Source organism: Rhinatrema bivittatum, chromosome 8, assembly GCF_901001135.1.
Source record: "Rhinatrema bivittatum chromosome 8, aRhiBiv1.1, whole genome shotgun sequence".
Classification (NCBI taxonomy): domain Eukaryota; kingdom Metazoa; phylum Chordata; class Amphibia; order Gymnophiona; family Rhinatrematidae; genus Rhinatrema; species Rhinatrema bivittatum.
The window spans coordinates 106,885,891-106,905,311 of NC_042622.1; the positions used below are offsets into that span (position 1 = coordinate 106,885,891).

At 39.2% G+C, this 19,421-nt stretch overlaps 1 protein-coding gene across 1 annotated transcript in view; it reads right to left on the minus strand.

The window, feature by feature from the left end:
• LMX1B (LIM homeobox transcription factor 1 beta) overlaps positions 1-16,133 on the minus strand; it is a 315,860-nt gene extending 299,727 nt beyond the window's left edge. The window contains 3 exon segments of the mRNA XM_029614118.1: positions 14,722-14,908; positions 15,530-15,620; positions 15,622-16,133. Of these exon segments, the coding sequence (XP_029469978.1) occupies positions 14,722-14,908; positions 15,530-15,620; positions 15,622-15,669 (326 nt within the window). The 5' untranslated portion in view covers positions 15,670-16,133.
• Positions 16,134-19,421: the final 3,288 nt, after the last annotated feature.

Consider the following 19,421-nt stretch of genomic DNA (forward strand, 5'->3'; position numbering starts at 1 on the left):
CAAAATGGCACTGTCCAGGCCCAGGCTCAAGCTGGCAACATTTTATATTAAAGAAATTTTAAAATAATACCAGACTTGGGTCTCTGGTGCCATTTTTAATCATAGTACCGGTGAGGCAGGAGCCATCGGGGATAGCTCCTGCCCCATGAAAAACATCAGCTTGGTAAAAGGATTCATGATTGGGGGGAGGGGAATCAGGAGGCGGGTCTGGGAATCTTTTGGTTTTGTTTTTTGGCAGCATGTTTTTTTAAAATGAAACAAAGCAAAACAAATATTTTGTTCATTTTGTTTCATTTCAAAACAAACTGAAGCAAAATGGAAAATTATGTTAAAATTTCCTGTTTCATTTCAAACAAATATACATCCCTAACCAGAGCTGCACATCCTACTCAAGGTGTGGTCACAGCACAGATTTATACAGAAGCATTATGATATTCTCAGTTTTACTCTGTATTATTCCTTTTTACTTTTTTTTTTTTTGGATTATAACCTCACACTGAGCTGAAGATTTCAATGTATAGACTGCAGTCGCTCCTTGTCCTAGCTGGTAACTGCTATTATGGAACCCAGCATTGTGTACATTTAATGGTGAATTGTAAAAGCGATATGCACACCAAAGGTGGGAGATGCACGCGCATGCATTGCTTAATCATGGCCAGCTGATTTTATAAACCTGCCACATACGCACATCAAGTACCAATGGGTGAATATCTCACATCAAGAAAAAAAGGGATGAATGAGGCGGGTCATGGGCACTCCAGGGTGGGGCCAGGAGATATGCGCGTATGTAGTGAAGCACGTGCAGCGCGAGTCTGCTTCATTTCAGCGCAGATTTACTTCTGTTATTGATCAGGTATAAGTCTGAATAAAAGTATTTATAGCCACCTATGAAATGCTTGAGAGGTCTGGGTAAACTGGGAGGAGTGCAGACTAAAGATTCCAGGGGGGTCTTGATGACCTAGGGACTGACTGGGCAAACTGGTTAAACTGGTCATTTCTTTCATGTGCACATGTTATAAAATGACCTCACTTGTTTGCGTAAATGCGGACAATTCCCTGCTGTTCATGTAAATGCTTAAAATTAGGAGCAATTGATCCTATTTTATAATATGCACACATACTTGTGCACAGGATATGAGATTTCAGCATATGTGGCTGTGCACCCCATATGCATGTATATATGGGCGCCTGCGAGATCGTTTGAAAATTACCGTCTCAGAGCACAGTAATCAAAAGGAGTTTACATGGCTGTATGCATGTTTACCTGTGATAAAATGCATTTTATAATGGCCATGGCATTATATGCACACTGTTCCTGCACAAAAAAAAAAAACAAACAGGTAGAATTAGGTGGAATTAGGTAGGAGTGCTGAAAATACGCAGGTACAAACATTCCAAACTGTATGCATGCCAGATGATTTTTCAAAAGGAAGCACTGCAAAGAGTTCCTCTTTCAAAATGAACTTACAGTCCTAGGTGAGCCCTCACAGTTAGGATTATTTTTCCCTATGTCCATCACTATGCACTTATCCAACATGTAATATGCTCCAAGTGTAATCCTGCTCAGAAACTTCTATTATAGCAAATATTGTAACCTGTTACATTACATAACATACCTGTTATATTAGGTTGTGTTAATACAGGCTGCAAAGAGAAAAAAGTTAGATATTTGTCATGCTAATTATCACCAGTACTGTAATAATCATATTTGGAATTAAGTTTTAATTAATTCAATAGACTTCTGGCTAATTCATCACAAAGTACTACTTAAAAAAAAAACACCATACCTTATCGTACCTACCTTTAATATATTGCTTTAAGTAAGAAGAATGAGAATTTGGGTCAGGACCTTATTGTGGTATTATGTTTCAGAGACATTCACAGACACCTCGGGGGTGGAAGGCCTGTTCAGCATGTTACTGTCACTAGGACTGTCTGTAGGTTTCCAAAGAGGGTAGGAATAATGCTATCTGTCTTATTATAGCTTGACTTGGCTTGACTGCTGAACCCTTGGCTAAAGACAAACAGAATCAGCGTCAGAGGGGAGTCTTGAATTCTCACCCCAGGGTCTTCTTCTGACTTGTAGTTCAATGTTCTGACCACTAGACAACAGCACCATTCAATAATGTATGACACTCTTGAAAGTCCCAGTTTTTTTCCAAATTACAGAGCATAAATTGCATATCATAGTAATTTTTATTTTTCAGAGACTCACTAAAAACTAAGAATCTTTCAAAGAGAGCTCTCATCCTATTTCTTTAAAATAGATTCTGAGCACTTACATCTTCATCCATCATTGTTTCTGTGATGACATTCTTTCTTATGTCACTGCTGCACCTACAATTCCTCGCTCGAAAACATTTTCTCCATCAAGTCACCCCTCTCACTCCTCTCTTCCAAGATACACATATGTCCTTAAGTGTTAATAGCATTGTATATGGTATGGACTGCTTCTGTAAACCTTTGATGCTACAATTTTCAAAACTGTACACAATAGTCATCTGGACTATTGTACAGCGATATAACCATCCTGTTTTCTATTATCACAGCAATTTCTCATAATGAAACTGCATCTTCACACCCAGCCATATTCCTGTTACCCCTTCTCACCCTTCACATAGAATATGTGGAAAAAAATCCTGTAGAACACAAACCATGATATTGTTGGCTACAAGGTAGAATAGTAGTTTAATTCAACGTTTCAGAAATGTACACAGTAATCTCTGCTACATCAACTCTTTTCGATTGGGTAAAGATTAAACAGAATGAATGTGTATATTCAACAATATAAATATGAGGTGGCGCCCTGTATCAATTTACTTTCAAGCACATTTGAATGAACCATACTATATGTATATCTACCAATTCATTCACATCTAGATTTCTCAGCTTTATTAATGTTGTACTAAAAATATGTTAAAAATAAATTCTGATGTTGTAATTGAAGTTTGTCTATAAATTTTCCAGTTAGCAGAGTGTTATACAGGAAGGAGCTCTTAGTCTTAGAAGCCATTTAGAAAAAGGAAATGTCACCAGAGTAGAGCAGAGTTGGTGAAAGTCCCTTTTATTTGAAATTGGTTGCACCTCACTGTAATCATGGTGGAATCAGAGTTTGAAGACCATGATAAAGATTAGGGATATTAAACTTGAGCAGCGCAGAAGCAGAGAAAGAAACATGGCAACCTCAGCCCTTAGTGAGTCTAAATGACCCCTGCTCTCTCCAGCCTCATCTCCCCTCCCCTCCCAAAAAAGTCTTAATGTTCTAAAAGTTAAAATTAAGCAAACAAACTAATCTCAGGGACAAAGCTGGTGCTCAGTGACAGTGCCAAGGGTTTGATTCCTAGATCAAGTCTTCTACTCCATGGACTGATTAGGGCTAGGGAGATTGCAGAAGCAGCGTTTTCACAGCCCAAGGGGAAGGAAGCTCCAGTCATTGCACAATAGTGACACCTAGGGGCCAGGTTCCAGAAGTCAGACATAGAGATTGACACCTCCTATTTCTGTGAATGAGCAGTAGGGACGGGATCTCCCATTAATATCTGACAGGTACATCCAAATAACTAAAAATGGCCACTGTCAAAGACAGGATGCTGGGCTCAATGAACCATTGGTCTTATCAAAATGGCACTACCTACATTATTAGGTTCTTATGTTCTTGTGAGCCCAGATGCATGGCCTCTTCCTGAGGACTGATGTAGTGATGACTGGGCTAGGTGAATTAAAAGGGAATATAAAATAGGAGGAAAACACACAGATGACTGTAAATGAAGGCTCATGGCACCGCTGACAGTTCCAATTGAACCTGAAGATCCAAAGGAACAGGGGGAAAGGGAATAGAAAAAACTACTGAAAACTTCTGGTAAGCGTGGAAAGATATTTTAATGCATAGGAGAGGGTAATTTTCAAAGGGACTTCTGTGAGTAAAAAAAAAAGTGTTTTACGTGCAGAACTGGCCTTTTACAAAATTGCTCTTCCAATAGGTGGGTAAACTTGCCTATGTATGTAAAGCTTGCACACAAGTTTACCCAATCTGAGAAAAGGGGGGGGAGGGGGTAGATTTAAGCACATATTTTTCAATTTTCAAAATTCTGAACAGAGATTTTCATAGAAAATTTGTGTTCGTGCGTTTGCAGCTATAACCTGTGTGGACAGATTTGGTGCGATAATTTTCAAAGCGGACATATGTGTGCAAATTTGCTTTGAATTGACGTAGCTTGAATATATTTTTCCAGCTTTCTTACATGTTCTGTTTGAAAAGGATCTTCTCAAAACCATTTCTAGGAGGCACTGCTAGTTTAGATCATTCTTAAAAAATTATCCATCTTATGGCCTTAGCAATTATTAAAGTTTAAAAATGCTGCCTTCTTTTCTACTTTGATCATCCTGCCAGAGAGGTTCATAGCCCACAGAGGGATAAACATGTTGAAAATATTTGTTCTTGTCATGGCTATTTGGAGATTTCTCCAGGTTAGAAGGTCTCATGCAAAGACTTGAAAGAAGGAAATGAAGCATCCTGGAAAGGACTCCAGACAACACTAAAGATACTTTTAAAAATATATTTGTATTGCAATAATGCTACATTCTAACCTATTCAGAAAGAGATTCAGAGGAAAGAATGATGAAAAGTAAAATTGCTAATGTGGATTTTCTAGCCATGTATAAGGCTATGACTTTATGAGCCAGATTTAATGTTGGGCAATAGTTGTGCTGTGCTATTTATGCATATTTTGGCAGACACATAATTTTTTTTCTCTATGTTTTTGCCCAGCTTCAAGTTTATGCCTCAGGCAAAAAAAGAGAAAAGGTAGACTATTCCAAAACTCAGCAAGAAATTGATTGACATCTTTACAGTACTTTTCTGTGAGGTTTTCTTTCTGGAGTGGTGGAAATTGTGTGGGATTCTGCGCAAAACATTGACAGGTGAATTTTCAAAGGAGTTACACATGTAAATGTAACTTGTGATCAATTTAAAGGCGTGAGCTAACTACACTAAATAAATACATAATGGCATGTATTGTAGCAATTTTTAAAAGCCCACTTACATGGGTACAGTGCATTTACACATGTAAAACCCAGTATAATACGTGTGTAAATGGTTTTGAAGATCAGGCCCTTATAACTAAAAAAAAAAAAAAAAAATCACCATATATGTGAAAAACCAACTGATTAGCCCATTTTTACCCAGTTCTAAAATGTAGCCAGATCTTTACAAAACCCATAGGTTTTTCATTATCATATTTTATTTCTCTAGAAAAGAATGCATGTTTAATAAAATAGAACAAAATAGTGCCAGCAATGATTATAATAAAGAATTCCATAAACATATGAATCTACCATTTATGAAAACTGCTTTAAAATACATATTACTAAACTATTGTATGTTATCGATACAATAATGTAAATGCATTATTTGTGGTTCCCTGTATCTTATAGCTGATTAGATTCACACTAAAAATAACAGCCATTGCAAGAATTAGAATATTCAATGCATGCATATAATATTTTGAAAGCTGTATGCATCCATCTTGCTAAAAACACAATATTGCGGTATTTAGAGATCTGATCCTCTGTATTGAAATTATGAAGCATATGTTAAGACTACTGCAGAATGGTGTAGTCAGCACATAACTAGCAGGGGCCTCTTCAAAGAATATTGCCTTAATTCATCCACATTTGCTAAGAATTTTCAAATTTCAAAATGTGTTTAGGTTAAATCATGTTATTTGTTGTGGTATAATACCATTCAGCTTCTAGTCTGTTTTGCTCTGCTTTATGTAGACTGCCTATAGAGAAAAGTATGAAAATGTAGAATAGATGCTATGGGAGATATTTATCATTCGGTATATCAAGATTAAAAGAATTGTATAAAAGTACCTTATATCAAAAGTCATACAAGAGAAAGCTATCTCAAGAAAGCCATATTGAAATTTAAAAGAAATATCATGTACAGAAAAATAAGTACAATCCATGATAAGGTAACTTGTTACTAAGAGTCTACCCCTTTGTGCTTAATACTACTATTAGAGGATATACACAGCACTGTACAGACACATAGAAGAGACAGTCGCTGCTCCCTGGTGCTTACAATCTAGTCAAGACACACTGACAAGGCAAGTGAGAAGTACAGGGAGGTTTGTTAACACAGGCCGTAACTTGTTATAATTGTCAAATTATATGGTACTTGATGACTATTGATTTCAGGATTACTAGATGATCAGAACAGCATGTTAGAAAATGCAGTAATTTAAATTTTATAGGAGGAGGTAGGGGAGAGTGAGAGAGAGAGAGGGGCAGTTTTGTAAGAGACTTTTGGTTGATATAACAGCTAAGGAAAGAGAGAAGTCACATGAAAATCAGTCATGGATTTCAGAAATACAGACTTTGTTAAAATGGGGGAAGTACCTTGAGGAGGAGATAGAAGGCTGGGAGAAGATGGGAGAAAGTGGAGCAACAGGGGGCTAAATAAAAGGAGCTCTAGCAAAGGCAGCAAATCTTTATGTAAGAAAAGTGAATAAAAGTAAGAGGGAAAAGAAAATGATAAAGACAATAAAGACAAAAAGATCAGATTCAAAAAGCACAAAGGAACACAGAAAAGAGGCACGCAGGGAAAAATATCTGAGGAAGCTGAAAGACGAGAAAGAAAATCAGAATGGTAAGTGGTAGAAAGGATAACCAAAAAGGTAAAGCGAGGTGACAAAACAATTGTTTAAAAAATATTAGAGAGAGGGGGAAGGCCAGAGGTGGTACTGTAAGATTGAAAGGAGAAAGATGGGGAAAAAAACAGAACATTTAAAGAAACACTTCATTTTGTTCTTCACTAAAGAAGGCCTTGGGGAACGACCAGCATTGATGGGAGAGCAGTAGATACCACTCTGTTTACAAATGAGAATGTTTTGGATGGAACTAGAGAAACTGAAAGTGGACAAGGCATGGGACCAGATAAGATACATCCCAGGATATTGAAGGAGCTCAGAGAGGTGCTGGCGGGTCCACTGAAAGACCGGTTCAATAGATCTTTGGAAATGGGAGCAGTGCTGCAAGATTGGAGAAGGGTGGTTTGTGGTCTTGCAAACAGACATGGTAGGAAGAAGGAGCCTGGAACTGCAGACCAGTTTAACCTTGGCAATAGTATCTCATGACCTGAAAGCATTGGAGCAATGGTACAAGGCATTGGCTAAGACAGACAGATGCTGGGCTGCATAGAGAAAGACTAACCAGTAGGAAAAAGGACATGATAATGCCCTCGTACAGATTATTGGAGTACTGTGTTCAGTTCTGGAGACCACATCTCAAAAGAATAGAGACAGGATGGAGGCGGTCTAGAGAAATGTAACCAAAATGGTCTGGGCCTGCACCAAAAGAGTTATGAGATGAGACTGAAGGAAGTAAGTATGAATACACTGAAGGAAAGGAGAGACAGGGGTGATGAAATACAAACTTTTAGATAAGGAACCAAACCTTTTTTGATGGAAAGAAAACTGTAGAACAAGGGGGTCGAGTCAGGACCAGTGTCAGGATGTATCTCTTCACAGAAAGTGTGGTGGATGCACAGAATGCCCTCCAGAAAAGGAGGTAAGGACAAGGATGGTAATGGAATTCAAAAGGGCATATGGAAAACACAGAGGATTCTTAGTGGCTAAATGACGGAGACAAAGAAAGGGGTAACAATTACCTTAATAATAATATAATAATAAAATTATTATTAAAAAAAACATTGCTGGGCAGACTGGATGGACCACTTGGGTCTTTTTTTTGCTGGCATTTACTATGTTACTATGAAAATGTTGAAACCAAACATCCTTACTATCCTTACTATCATCCCTTAAATCTGTATTTGTAGATAAGACTTTTAATAAATGTTAAATATTTATAAAATGCAGTCATATTTATATAATATTATTTTCATAGTAAAATAATTTGCAAATATAATAGCTCTGAAATGTCAATAGAATTCAAAATAATTAGTTATTGGCTACCTGCATGTCATATACGTCCCATTGTTGTAGGCACTTTTTTTGTACTTATATGTTTTTTATTGATATAAATACCACTAACATCGCTACGTCATCCATCAAGCATCTAATTTTGAATACAATAAAAAAATGTATATCTTGTTTTTCCAAAGATCAAAAAAAAGAGGGGAGAAATGAGGGGGGTGAAAAGAGTAAACATAAGAAAAAAAAGGCAATCTGCAACAACTTTATGTCAACCAACAGCTAAACTGTTGCGGCAGAGTCTGACACATGAAATAAAGAAATCAGAGAGGTAGATCAGAGGTTAGCGTGCCATTTAATAAAAACTCCATGCAAACAGAATTTCACTACTTTTTTTTTTCCCATTTCATATATCATTCCATTAGCATCTGCTGCTGTCAGTCTACGGTGGCATGCTCAGCAGGTTCCCATGTAATGTCACACTAGGTGCTGGGATTCCACAAAGGCAAACATGTTGATATCTTTTTATTGCCAGTCAGCATGGATACCTCAGCAGTGCTTCACTTTCCTATTCTATGCAATTAGCACACTTCAGTAATAATGAAGCAGTAAAACCACAACAAGAAAGCTTCTTTCTATCAAAATGACTGAGCAAATAAGCTCTGCCTTCGTTTGGTTTGAAAATGTGCAACGTAGGATCTCCTTTTTTTGTGTTTTTGCAACACGCATGTGAAGAAGGGTGCCCATGAAAGTATATTTGTTCCGAAGTGAGATTTTTTTTTTTTTTTTTACTGGAAAGTTGTAAGTAAAGTATCCCAGTGTTGCTTAATTAAAAACTGAGTAATAACCAGTCATTTTTAATGGGCTGATAGTTAAAGCAGGTAAAGGTATTATATGAATATGATTGTGTATATACATAAATATTATTTAAAAATATTTATAAGCACCTGCACATTTTATTACTCAGCAGGTAAGAAGCTAGATTTACACAAATCCTACAGCAGTTGCCCTCTTTAAAACATACAGAAACATGAAAACCTAAAACAGTGGCAGCAAAGTCCATGAGGTCTGTGTAATCTGGCTATTTTCCATTCCTGTTGCAAAACTGGCAGACCCTACTTGATTTCAATATATGTTTTATTATTATTATTTATTATTATTATTGTCATCATCATTATTATTAAAAGAGTTGGCTGTAGCAGAATTTGTCGATGTAAAAAAGAAATATATATATATTAATCTTTTATAGGAATCACTTCAGAAAGGGAGAGCAAAAAAACTTCAATTTGTTAAGATAAGCTTTCGCTGTATTTCTAGGCTTAGACCTTCCTAGCTTGGAAAAAAAATATCCGGACCTTGCAAATCACCTAAACTGCGCTGGAATTTCTTCTAAATGAGGAGGGGGGGGGGGACCTTCAGCTGGAAAACCCAAGGAAGAGTTATAATCCTAACAATATTCGTACCCAGCATGGCATGTGGACGTTTACTGCCGGTCTCCATGGAGAGGGATTTTCATGGCGTAACTAAGAAATTCAACATTCTGCCCACTAACTGCCCTGTTTGGGGAGCCTGCTGAAAGCCTGACAAAAGTTGATGCAAAAGCAAGGGTTGTCTGCCTTTGTTTGTATGCCAGACTTCTAGCAGAGCCTATTAATGTCCCCGTGATTGAAGTAGCAATGTTCACCCCCTTGCAGCACAAAAAGAGACCCTAAATTTTACTGACAAGCATGAAGTGCGCTTTTTCAGCGCCAGCTATAAGGGGGGGGGGGGGGGGGGGGGGAAAGAGAGAGAGAGTGTGTGTGTGGGGGGGGGTGGAGGGGGGGGAGGGGGTGACAGCCCACCTCTTTTGAAAATGACATCACATCTTTCTTAATCTCTATAAAACGCTCAACCTTTTAGCGAAACAAGATCCGAATACTAGCAGATGAAACAAGCTTGTGCCCCTAAAACCAGAAAGAAATAAATCAGAATGAATTCAAAAATGCAATCGTTGAACTGGAAGGATGGAATAGCCGGACATGAACTTACAAAGCGCTCAACATATTTCTAAAATAGATATAATCCGTACAGGACGGAGGAGGAAGCAGATAGACACATCTACTTTGAACCTTTTCACCACAGTTTTCTCACTAATAAGTTTTCATATTCTGTGATGCCTAAGTTTGAGGAGGAAGGGGCGGGAAGGGTGGGGGGGGAGAGGAGAGAAGCAGCAAACTAGAATGTGAAGGCGTAAATCCTTATTCTTAGAAATAAAACAAATGCTGAGTGTATAGGTAAAACAGCAGTAATGTGAAAGGGCAATACACGAACGTATTTTTTTTTCCTTTGTTGATATAAAAACAAGGAGAGGTGCCCTTTTGTTTTCAGATCCCACATTCCGGATCGGCAAGTTGGGAAAATCCATCCCAACTGAACATTAACTTCCTCTCCGCCTCCGGTGATTTCTCAAGCCTTCCTCTGCACCGAAATCTCCAGGCATAAGCAAGCAAGCGCTTAATCCGCATTTGAAATACGCACAGTTTTTCTAAAACTGGCAACGCCATTATTTCACCCTACACGAGTACAATTATTATGATTTAGTGTAGTAGACAAATATGTAGAATTCCACTACCTGTAAAAGAAAGAGATTCATGCCTGTTGTTTTTATTGAGCTATCATAAACAAACTCCGATCCTTATCGGGGGGGGGGGGGGGGGGAGAAATACGTCCATCGTCCTTTGCCTGCATTAAGTACCTGGGTTTTGTGACAACAAATCTCTCTTGTATAAACTTCCACACTGTCTCGGTGACAATTTCGCAGCCACTAAAATTCAAAACTATTTTCATAAGTTTGAAAGGAAGAGTAAATACGGCATGCAAACAGTGAACTAGGTGGTGAGAGATTGCTTTGCAAGCTCTGTAAGAATATGGTTTAATTACATCTAGGGGGTAAGCAAGACAAACTTCCACTGATGCATGGGTCAGTTCTGCTCAGTGATCCTACAACACCAATCGAACAGAAATGCTGGTATTCCTAAAATTCGAAGTCATCTTTTTTTTTTTAAGCCGGCACTTAAATCCCTTCGGTATACAGCGATATAAAAAAAAAAAGATGCATCCGATAGAAGCAAGTGCTTCCTCTTATCTCCCTAATTCTGTATTTCGCGGTAAAGGTCAAACGTCACAGTGATTAAACTTTCTATTGTCTGGCAAATATGACGGAGAAAGAGACAGGGGAAGAAAGGATAAAAGACTATTGAATCTGCTATGTGCCTCCTGCCTATTGAGTGTCAGTACAAATTATTTTATTGAATACGTTTAGTGAGTGATTTTGACCAGATGGAGAAGTTTGAATCCCTGTGCGCATTTAGCACTCCCCCTTCCCCCCCCCCCCCCTCAAACCCCTGCACCTCAAATGCAAATAATATATGGATTATTTCCACCTTGCATCTTATTTTCTAAATACTATCCCCTGATCGCACCAGAGGTTTAAAGCGAGAAGGCTGACCCTCCCCCCCCCCCCCCCAATCCGCGCTCCCTGACCGATTAGAAACTGCCGCAGCGGTGGTGGTGGTGGGGGGGGGGGGGGGTGCGCGCATATTTGCAAATGTGGTGATCGTGAAGTGGTTCCCCAGGCCGGAGGTAGCCTGAGAAGCAAGACGAAGAACGAAAAGAAAATGAGAAGACTGTGTGCAAAAGAGGGCTGAGAAAAGAAATCCTGAGTGGGGTTCGTCCCGAGGACCCACCTCAGAGTTAGCACTGGAGAAAATACCCCAAAGGATAAGGAAGAGAAGATCATTGCGAGAGATGAATAAGGAACGAGTAGAGATGGGGAAGAAATAGCTAATAAAAGGCATAGACGTAGCGTAGCCGTAACCCCCGTCCCCAAAGAGTCAGACCGTCGTACTTCAGTTACATTGATCGGGATGCATACGGTGTGCGTGGCTGGGAAAAGGGAGGTTAAGCCTGCCCCAACATTTTCTGCCAGTTTCCCCCAATCAAGAAATTCAGTGCATTTACCTAGCGAGTGTTGGGGAGATAAGGTCTCAGGTCTGCACGGGCCTGTTATCACATTCCGAGCCCCAGACCCTGCCAAAATGAGAGAGAGAGAGTGTGTGGGTGAGTGAGTGTGTGTATGGGAGAGAGAGGGAGAGAATGAGAGAGAGAGAGAGAGTGTGGGTGAGTGAGTGTGTGTATGGGAGAGCGCGGGAGCGCCTGCGCGCGCCGCGTGTGTGGGTGCGTGCGTGTGTGGGCGAGCGCGGGGCGAGCCTGCGCGCGCGCGCGCGTGGGTGCGTGCGTGTGTGTCTGGGCGCGCGCGGGGCGCCTGCGCGCGCGCGCGCGTGTGTGGGGTGCTTGCGTGTGTGTCTGGGCGCGCGCGGGCGCGCCTGCGCGCGCGCGCGCGCGTGTGGGTGCGTGCGTGTGTGTCTGGGAGCGCGCGCATGCCGCGAGCGCGGCGGGACGAGAGAGTGAGAGTTGCACAGCAGACGGTTCCTTTACTCTGCTCTCAGACCTCGTACCGCTGCCACCCCATACACTGACATGAATTTGTAAATTGTCTTCCTAGAGCAGCACAGCACATGGCCCATCTCTGCCTTCCCAGTTCATGAGTGTATGTTTTCCATCAGGTAAAATTAATTAGCACTGATTGAAATATCAGGCTGTATTTGTTTTTAAACTGCGAATTTAAGAAGCGTAGCCTAAAAATGCAAAAGGGTATGAAATGGAAAAACACCAGCTAGTGAAGCGGGAGAGGGGATAGATGTGCTGCAGTGTGACCGGGCCTCTTCAACCGTTAATCTTAATTTAATTAATAGCATTTCCTGGTGCAATCAAGAACTTTAAAAACATTACATAGCCCTATTTTGCCACATAGCAATGGAGTCCTCTGAAATCGCGGTCATCTTTTCCAAAGCTTTTATTTAATTCAATTATTTAAAGAAAAAAACAATCCCACCCATAGAAAATTTGCCCTTTTCCATGGAATAGAAAGAGTGAAAACAAAAATAATGACACAAGAAAGCTAATAAAGAATAATAAATAAAGTTTTATGTAGAGAATACGAACCAGGAAACTATATGTTTGAAAACTCTGACTCTGGACTTTACCAAAAAAAAAAATGTACCGGCTATAGACGCAGATACACTGGGCCTCGCTCTCCGACCTTTCCAAGTTGGAATTTGACACAGAGAAAATCTAAATGGGCTTTTTTGTTGGACCTATAACCTACAGCTTGCCATATTAAGAGGAATTTAGTCGAAGGACTGGTAATACAAAAGCATACAAAACTCCAACCAGTTTTATACTCAACAGAGAACCCAGTTGCCAGAAAACAAATTTAATATTATCCAAGTAATTTTCTGCTATTAACTGTTTCCTTGGGATAAAAAAAAAAAAAAAGGTACTTGTGAAAGTAACTTACTAAAATCGCTCTGCAAATAATCTAATCACCTAATGTAACTCGACTGGTAATCGTAGAGAATAATAATAAAATATGCACACAATATTTCCCTCTTGACTAAAACATTCTGAAATATGTGCAGCATTTTCCTTTATGAGTTAGGTCGCATGCAAAGCTAATAACATGAGGCTATTCAATAGATATGGCGGGGATGCTAAGCAGGTGTACTTTTGTTTATATTATTTCTAACTCATATTTGTGATGATAGGAGACTGGCTTAATTATTAGATGAATTAGGATCACTGCATTATACCGCACATTTTTTTTTCATCCCTGAAAACTGTAAATGTATATTAATCTTTTTTTTTTTAAGTTCACTGTTTTGCGGTATTTTCCTGACGCTAAACCCTCTTGACAGTGTGTGAAGTGTTGAAAGTGTGAGTTCTGTATCGGAGCAGGTGAGCAAACAAAAGCTTTCATGCTCTCCGCCTGGCTTTCAGCATAGTCAAGTGAGGGCTGCGAACTGGAACCCTTCTGTAACCCACCAAAAAAAAAAACAACAAAAGTTTAGGAAACCAAAGAACTGCGATTTTGTTTGCAAATCTCCGTTTCAGAATTTCAGTTAAGGAAAAGTTAGGAAATCCGAAGAATTGGTAGTTAGTCATTATGAACAATTTGTATTGTTGTATAATACATTTCCAGCTTCAGGTTGCCCTGCATATTCCACGATTGTATGCACCTGACAACCACAAAATAAATAAATAAATAAAATAACAGGGAGAAGAAAGCATAACTCCATGCTTTCACAACCGAGACGTAGGCCAGGGTTAATACGAAATAAAAATGCAACCCCCGAGAGGGACTACAGCACCGTTATTGTGACTGCAATACTGATCAAAATAACTGCACAAAGTTTACCGTGAGTATTATCTGCTTCACGGAGCTCTGCGAATACGCGTCGCTAAGATTTGGCTTTTCGCTGGACTCAATTTCTCATGCACCCACTAGCATTAATAATTTTAGGCATTGGTTACAATAAAGCAATCCTTCATTGGACACTGTATATTTATCCACGCATCAATTCAATGTAAAATATTACTTATTTCTCCGTTTGAAATTGGCTGTCAGCAGAACTGGCCTTATACATACTGCCGAGAATATGTCTTAATGTTATGCTTATCTCACTAACTCAAATCAAAGAAAATAAATTGTTCACTTGAGTTTACTGTGTTATAAAATTTCACCGGAGAGGAGTTGTGGGCAGGTTTTTTTTTGTTTTTGTTTTTTTTTTTTTGGGGGGGGGAGAGGTTAAAAGACAACATTCTTTAAAAAAAAAAAAAAAAAAGTACATAGTAAAAGAAAAAAATATTTGATGCCCGATCTGCCTGTGCAAAGTTAAAGGGCTCTTACTGTTGGTAATCCTGTTTGCAGTACAGTTTGCGATCCCGGAAGTAGCAGCTGGTGGTGAGGGGCTGTTGACACACGGCACATTGCAAACACTCTTCATGCCAGGAGGACTCGTTCACTCTCATCAGAAAACGATCTGAAATCGGCCTTTGGCAGCCCTCACAAACTGCTTGATGCTGACAGTCTGACCCTACGAAACAGCAAACACGCATTTGCATGGCTATTAGACATACATGCATATAGTCCCTTTAACAGAGTGACAGGATTTATTCATGATTTTGGAAGAGATTTTGCCAATCATAAGTTATGAAACTGCAGATTATTTTTTTTTACATGTCGAATGCCACCTTCCAGATATTACTGAGACAAATATATTTGCCCCAGCCGAGTCCTCCGAAACAAACCTGGCTGGGATTGAATTATGCCAAGCTAGGCTCTCGCTATTAAATGCAATAATTATTGCCATTACTTGACCCCACTACCCTTTTTGGCTCTCTCTTATTTGTTTAAGTTAAATCACTGAAATTGGCAAAACCTGATGTAAAAAAAATCCTAAGCAGAGAAAAAGAACCCTAGAAACATCTGTGGTAATACCATAGTTAAGAAAAGAGGGTTGGGCTTTTTTGAAAAACCAGGAAATATTTTTTGTTAAAACGCAAAAGTTTTGCATCTCTGAACTGCCAAGAAGTTTAGTTGTCTGGAGGAAGACTGTGTTCAATATCTCAGCTATTCCTGTCAAAAACATGGGAACTCTTCCTGACAGAGACGGGTTTCTGCCGAGTGCAAACAAGCAAAGTACTGAAAAACTTACCGAGCAGCACTCCTAAAGTCGCGGGACCTGAACGCAAAGGGTGATCTTCCATTTTAATACCGTCCAGCATCTTCGAGCAGTCAGTCTGGCCCCCTGCTAAAGCACCTTTCCAAAGACTCAGGACCTGTTGCAATATCCATAGCACAGAGATTAGCACAGATCTTTTTTTTTTTCCTCCTCCTCCTCTGGATTCCAGTTCAGTGCAAACTTTTAAAGGCAGTGGCTCAGTTTTCAACAGAAAACACGTGAAGCTCTTCCTGGTCGGATCTATGCTCTTTTTTTTTTTTTAATTATTATTTTTAAGTCGAAAGTTTCCAGTTCCTGAAGAGCGTTAATTCAGAAGGCTGCAGAAAAGATCAGATCATTCTTGGGGGAGGGAAGTAGACTGAGCGTGGAGTCCTTATCACCTGCTTGACTAGAGAAGAAGTTACTGGCTGCTGGGGGTGCTTTGCTCTGTCTCCCAGAGCTGGGCTCAGCAGAAAGGAGTGGTAGATCCCGGGCAGACAGGGGTTCCCCCCCTCCCCCCGAAAGAAACGTACGAGTCAATGTGCTAGAGAGAGTCCCGAGCAGCCGCGCACAGTATAGGACTGAGATTGAGGGCGGAGGGATACCCCTCCCGGCCGCTCGCTTCACCCCTCCTAAAAACTTACTCGCAGTGGGAGTTGATTGTGGAGGCGGGATCCTTCCGCTGAGGTGATGCGCCTCATCTACAGTCAATAGTACCACCGGTTTTCCAGCTCCAAAGAGGGCCAGGCAGGTATACACACAGTGGTTTGGTAATAAGATAATAGTTCTGTGTAATAATTATGGGAGTTGACGCTGTCATTATAGCAACACGTATTTTTCTTTTTTTTTTTTCCCTTGGGGAAGAAAAGTGTGTAAACAAAACACTGGGTTATATCCAAAAAGAAGCTTTTTATTTAAAAAAAAAATAGAGTTTACACTTCAATCAATATTTTAGTCTAGATGCAGAGCCATCTGAGCAGTATTGACAGCTGAAAGTCTACATTAACTCTCTTTTTCTTCTTTAAATGAGATCATTTGATCATAGCTGCTTAATGTTCTTTGGGACTCCTGCAAAACCTGTGGTATGTAGCTGTGCTTATTTTATCTTTATTGTGTTTTTGTTTTTTTAAGGAAGCTTTCTTATCTTTTTTTTATTTGTTTTATAGGACGTTAAAATAGCTAAAATGCTCCCAGAATTGGGCCCTGTAGCATTAGTGTACATCTTTAATTGTTTTCTATTGTCAATATTTGGTTCATGTTTAAATTGTTTTAGAATATGAGATGGTTTTATAAAATATAATTCTCCGTGATAATTTTTTTTAATGTTTTACTTTTGCATTTTAAAGGATGAATGTGTATTATTTGTGAATAGAAGCAACATTTTGAAAACGGTTATGGACCAAGAAAATCGGCATGCTTTTAAAGAAAAAAAATGCACTTCTGCTTTTGGACGGGGTAGGTGTTAAAAATGCTCCTTACCGGTTTCTGCAAATCTGGAGTCTTGCATAGGCTTTTTATCTTGAACAGGTCTGAAATGTCACTGACTTTTGCTTCGGGAAAGCACAAAGGCAATTTTTTTTATTGATACATCAGTTATGAATAATGGCCAACCAGTCCGTTGTTCAGACAGAATGTGCCTTTATTCTATTTTGCACAAAAACTGGCCCTCCCCAGTTTGCACCTGGCGATCGGGTCCAGATAATATGGAGGCGAAGCAGAGGAGACGAGAATAAAAGCAGCCAGAGAGGGAGAGAGATAGCAACTGGCACTGGATGCAAATATAAAACTACTGGAAAGTAATATCCTGTCTACAGAAACAGTTTGATAGATCAAAACAAAGATATCCTTGGCTTTAATTAAACAATTTATCACAACGTTTTTCCTCCAAAAGATTACTTTTCTCTGGCCTTAGTTAAGATATGGCTTCTTTTTTTGTTTCCCATAACGGTTTATATTTAGCATTTATTATTTATTTACTTACTTACTTAACTGGGAACCAAGATGCATAAGCATAAAAAGACAATGGTCAGAGTGCATGCTCGATAATTAAGCCTCTCACTCTAAAATGCATGTGTTAGAGAGAGAGAGATGGATACTTTGCTGAATAAATCTTCATCACCCTATTAAAAAGCTGAATTTCAAAGATACAGGACGATCTGGCCTTCCATGGCTACAGAGAAGGAAAATATTTTGAAAGCCCAAGTTGGGGGTGGAGCCCAGCCTCGAAAATGAAAAAAAAAAACAAAACATAAATTATTAATAAAAGGACGCATATCAGTTTGAAAAAGGAGATATCTCGAAACAAAGCCAAGCCTAAAATATATAGTAGGAGACTACAATAATAATATCATTATTAAAAATACACTATGAAAGATTGACAGCCCAGTGATAGCTTAGTGAAAGGTAAAAGGTAAAACAAAAAACAAAAAAAAAAAACCTCAGTAATAACAGGTCGGAGGAGATATTTCTAGTTTCTTTCATATGTACTAAGTAAACTCTTGGATCTTATGAGATAAGATATAATAACATCCACTAATTTTACAAACGATGCCGGATAACTGTCCTTGTAATAATTGTAAACGGAGCTCTCGGCGGTTTATATATAATAGTATAAAGTGAGCATCCTCTTCATTCCTTAAGGCACTTTTATATGTGCATTATGCACCTAATATCTCCATTGGCTTACAAAGAAAAGTCTGTTTTTTTTTCTATGCACTGAAATAACTTGAGGTATAAGGAACCAGAATTGCTGTACGGAGCCGGGATGCGTCAGGCAGGGAGTAAAACCGTACGGGTGAGAACGTCTTATTTCCTTAATCACCAGCTTTCCAGAGCCAAATAAGTCCTCATCAAGAGATGTTTTCCAAACAATAGCAGGGGTATGAGTACACAGCTAGAAATGAGATCTCTCTCAATGCTGGTCCTCAAGCATTCTTCTGCTAAGGCTGAAGGTCCTTGAATAGTGAATAGTGAAGCTGGCAAAAATGCATGTTAGAAACCCTAACAAGTTTATCGATAAAATTGTTGCATCTGACAAAACTCTCAATATATTTACACAAGAAGAGTTCAAGGGCAGCAAACATGGAGACATCTTTATACATGTCTATATCTGTCTGTCTTCACACCACACCCACACCCTATACACACACACAAAGGCTTTAGAAAATAAAATATGGTTCTAATTTTATCTGGAGGAAAATTCACTATTGTAAGGGAAGCCATGACAAACGAGACCGGGTACACAATGAAGTACAAAAGGAAGAGGAGGGTGTGAAACGGTAATTATATTTGTGCATTCCTTCAAAAGACATGAATATAGTCCTATATAGATTAAATTCTCCTTTTGAAATTGTATCCCAAACAGAATAAAAACGAAAACCAAACAATAGAAGCTCAACCGGACCAGACAAAATAGAGCTCAACGTGTATGCTTTTTGTTGGAAATGCTTTATATGTCACAGTAGGAGGAAAGATTAAAAAAATAAAAATGTATCAGTAATTTTTGCAAAAGGTACTGAAATGGATGTCCTGCAGTAGAGGGCAATTCCTAATAACGTATCCTTCATGTTGGCAAGCATTCTCTAGGCACAATTTCGTGAAGCTTTCCGGCCAAGGCCCTATTTATACTCAGGACTTCTTGCCATGGGCATACGATTGGAGAAATGCCTTATTAGATATGAGACCTTTAAGTGATACTTGTCCTCTTACTTGGAAAGCCTGGGTATCCCAGCCTCATGCCACTTTAGATCACAACTGACCAGGCAGAAAATCGGGGAAAAGAACAGAGCAGAATCAATGGACCGCGAATGAGTAACTGACTCGGTTTCTTTGCATTTTACAGTTGAGCCTCTGACATCAATTAACCCCTGAATTTGGGGAGAAATGC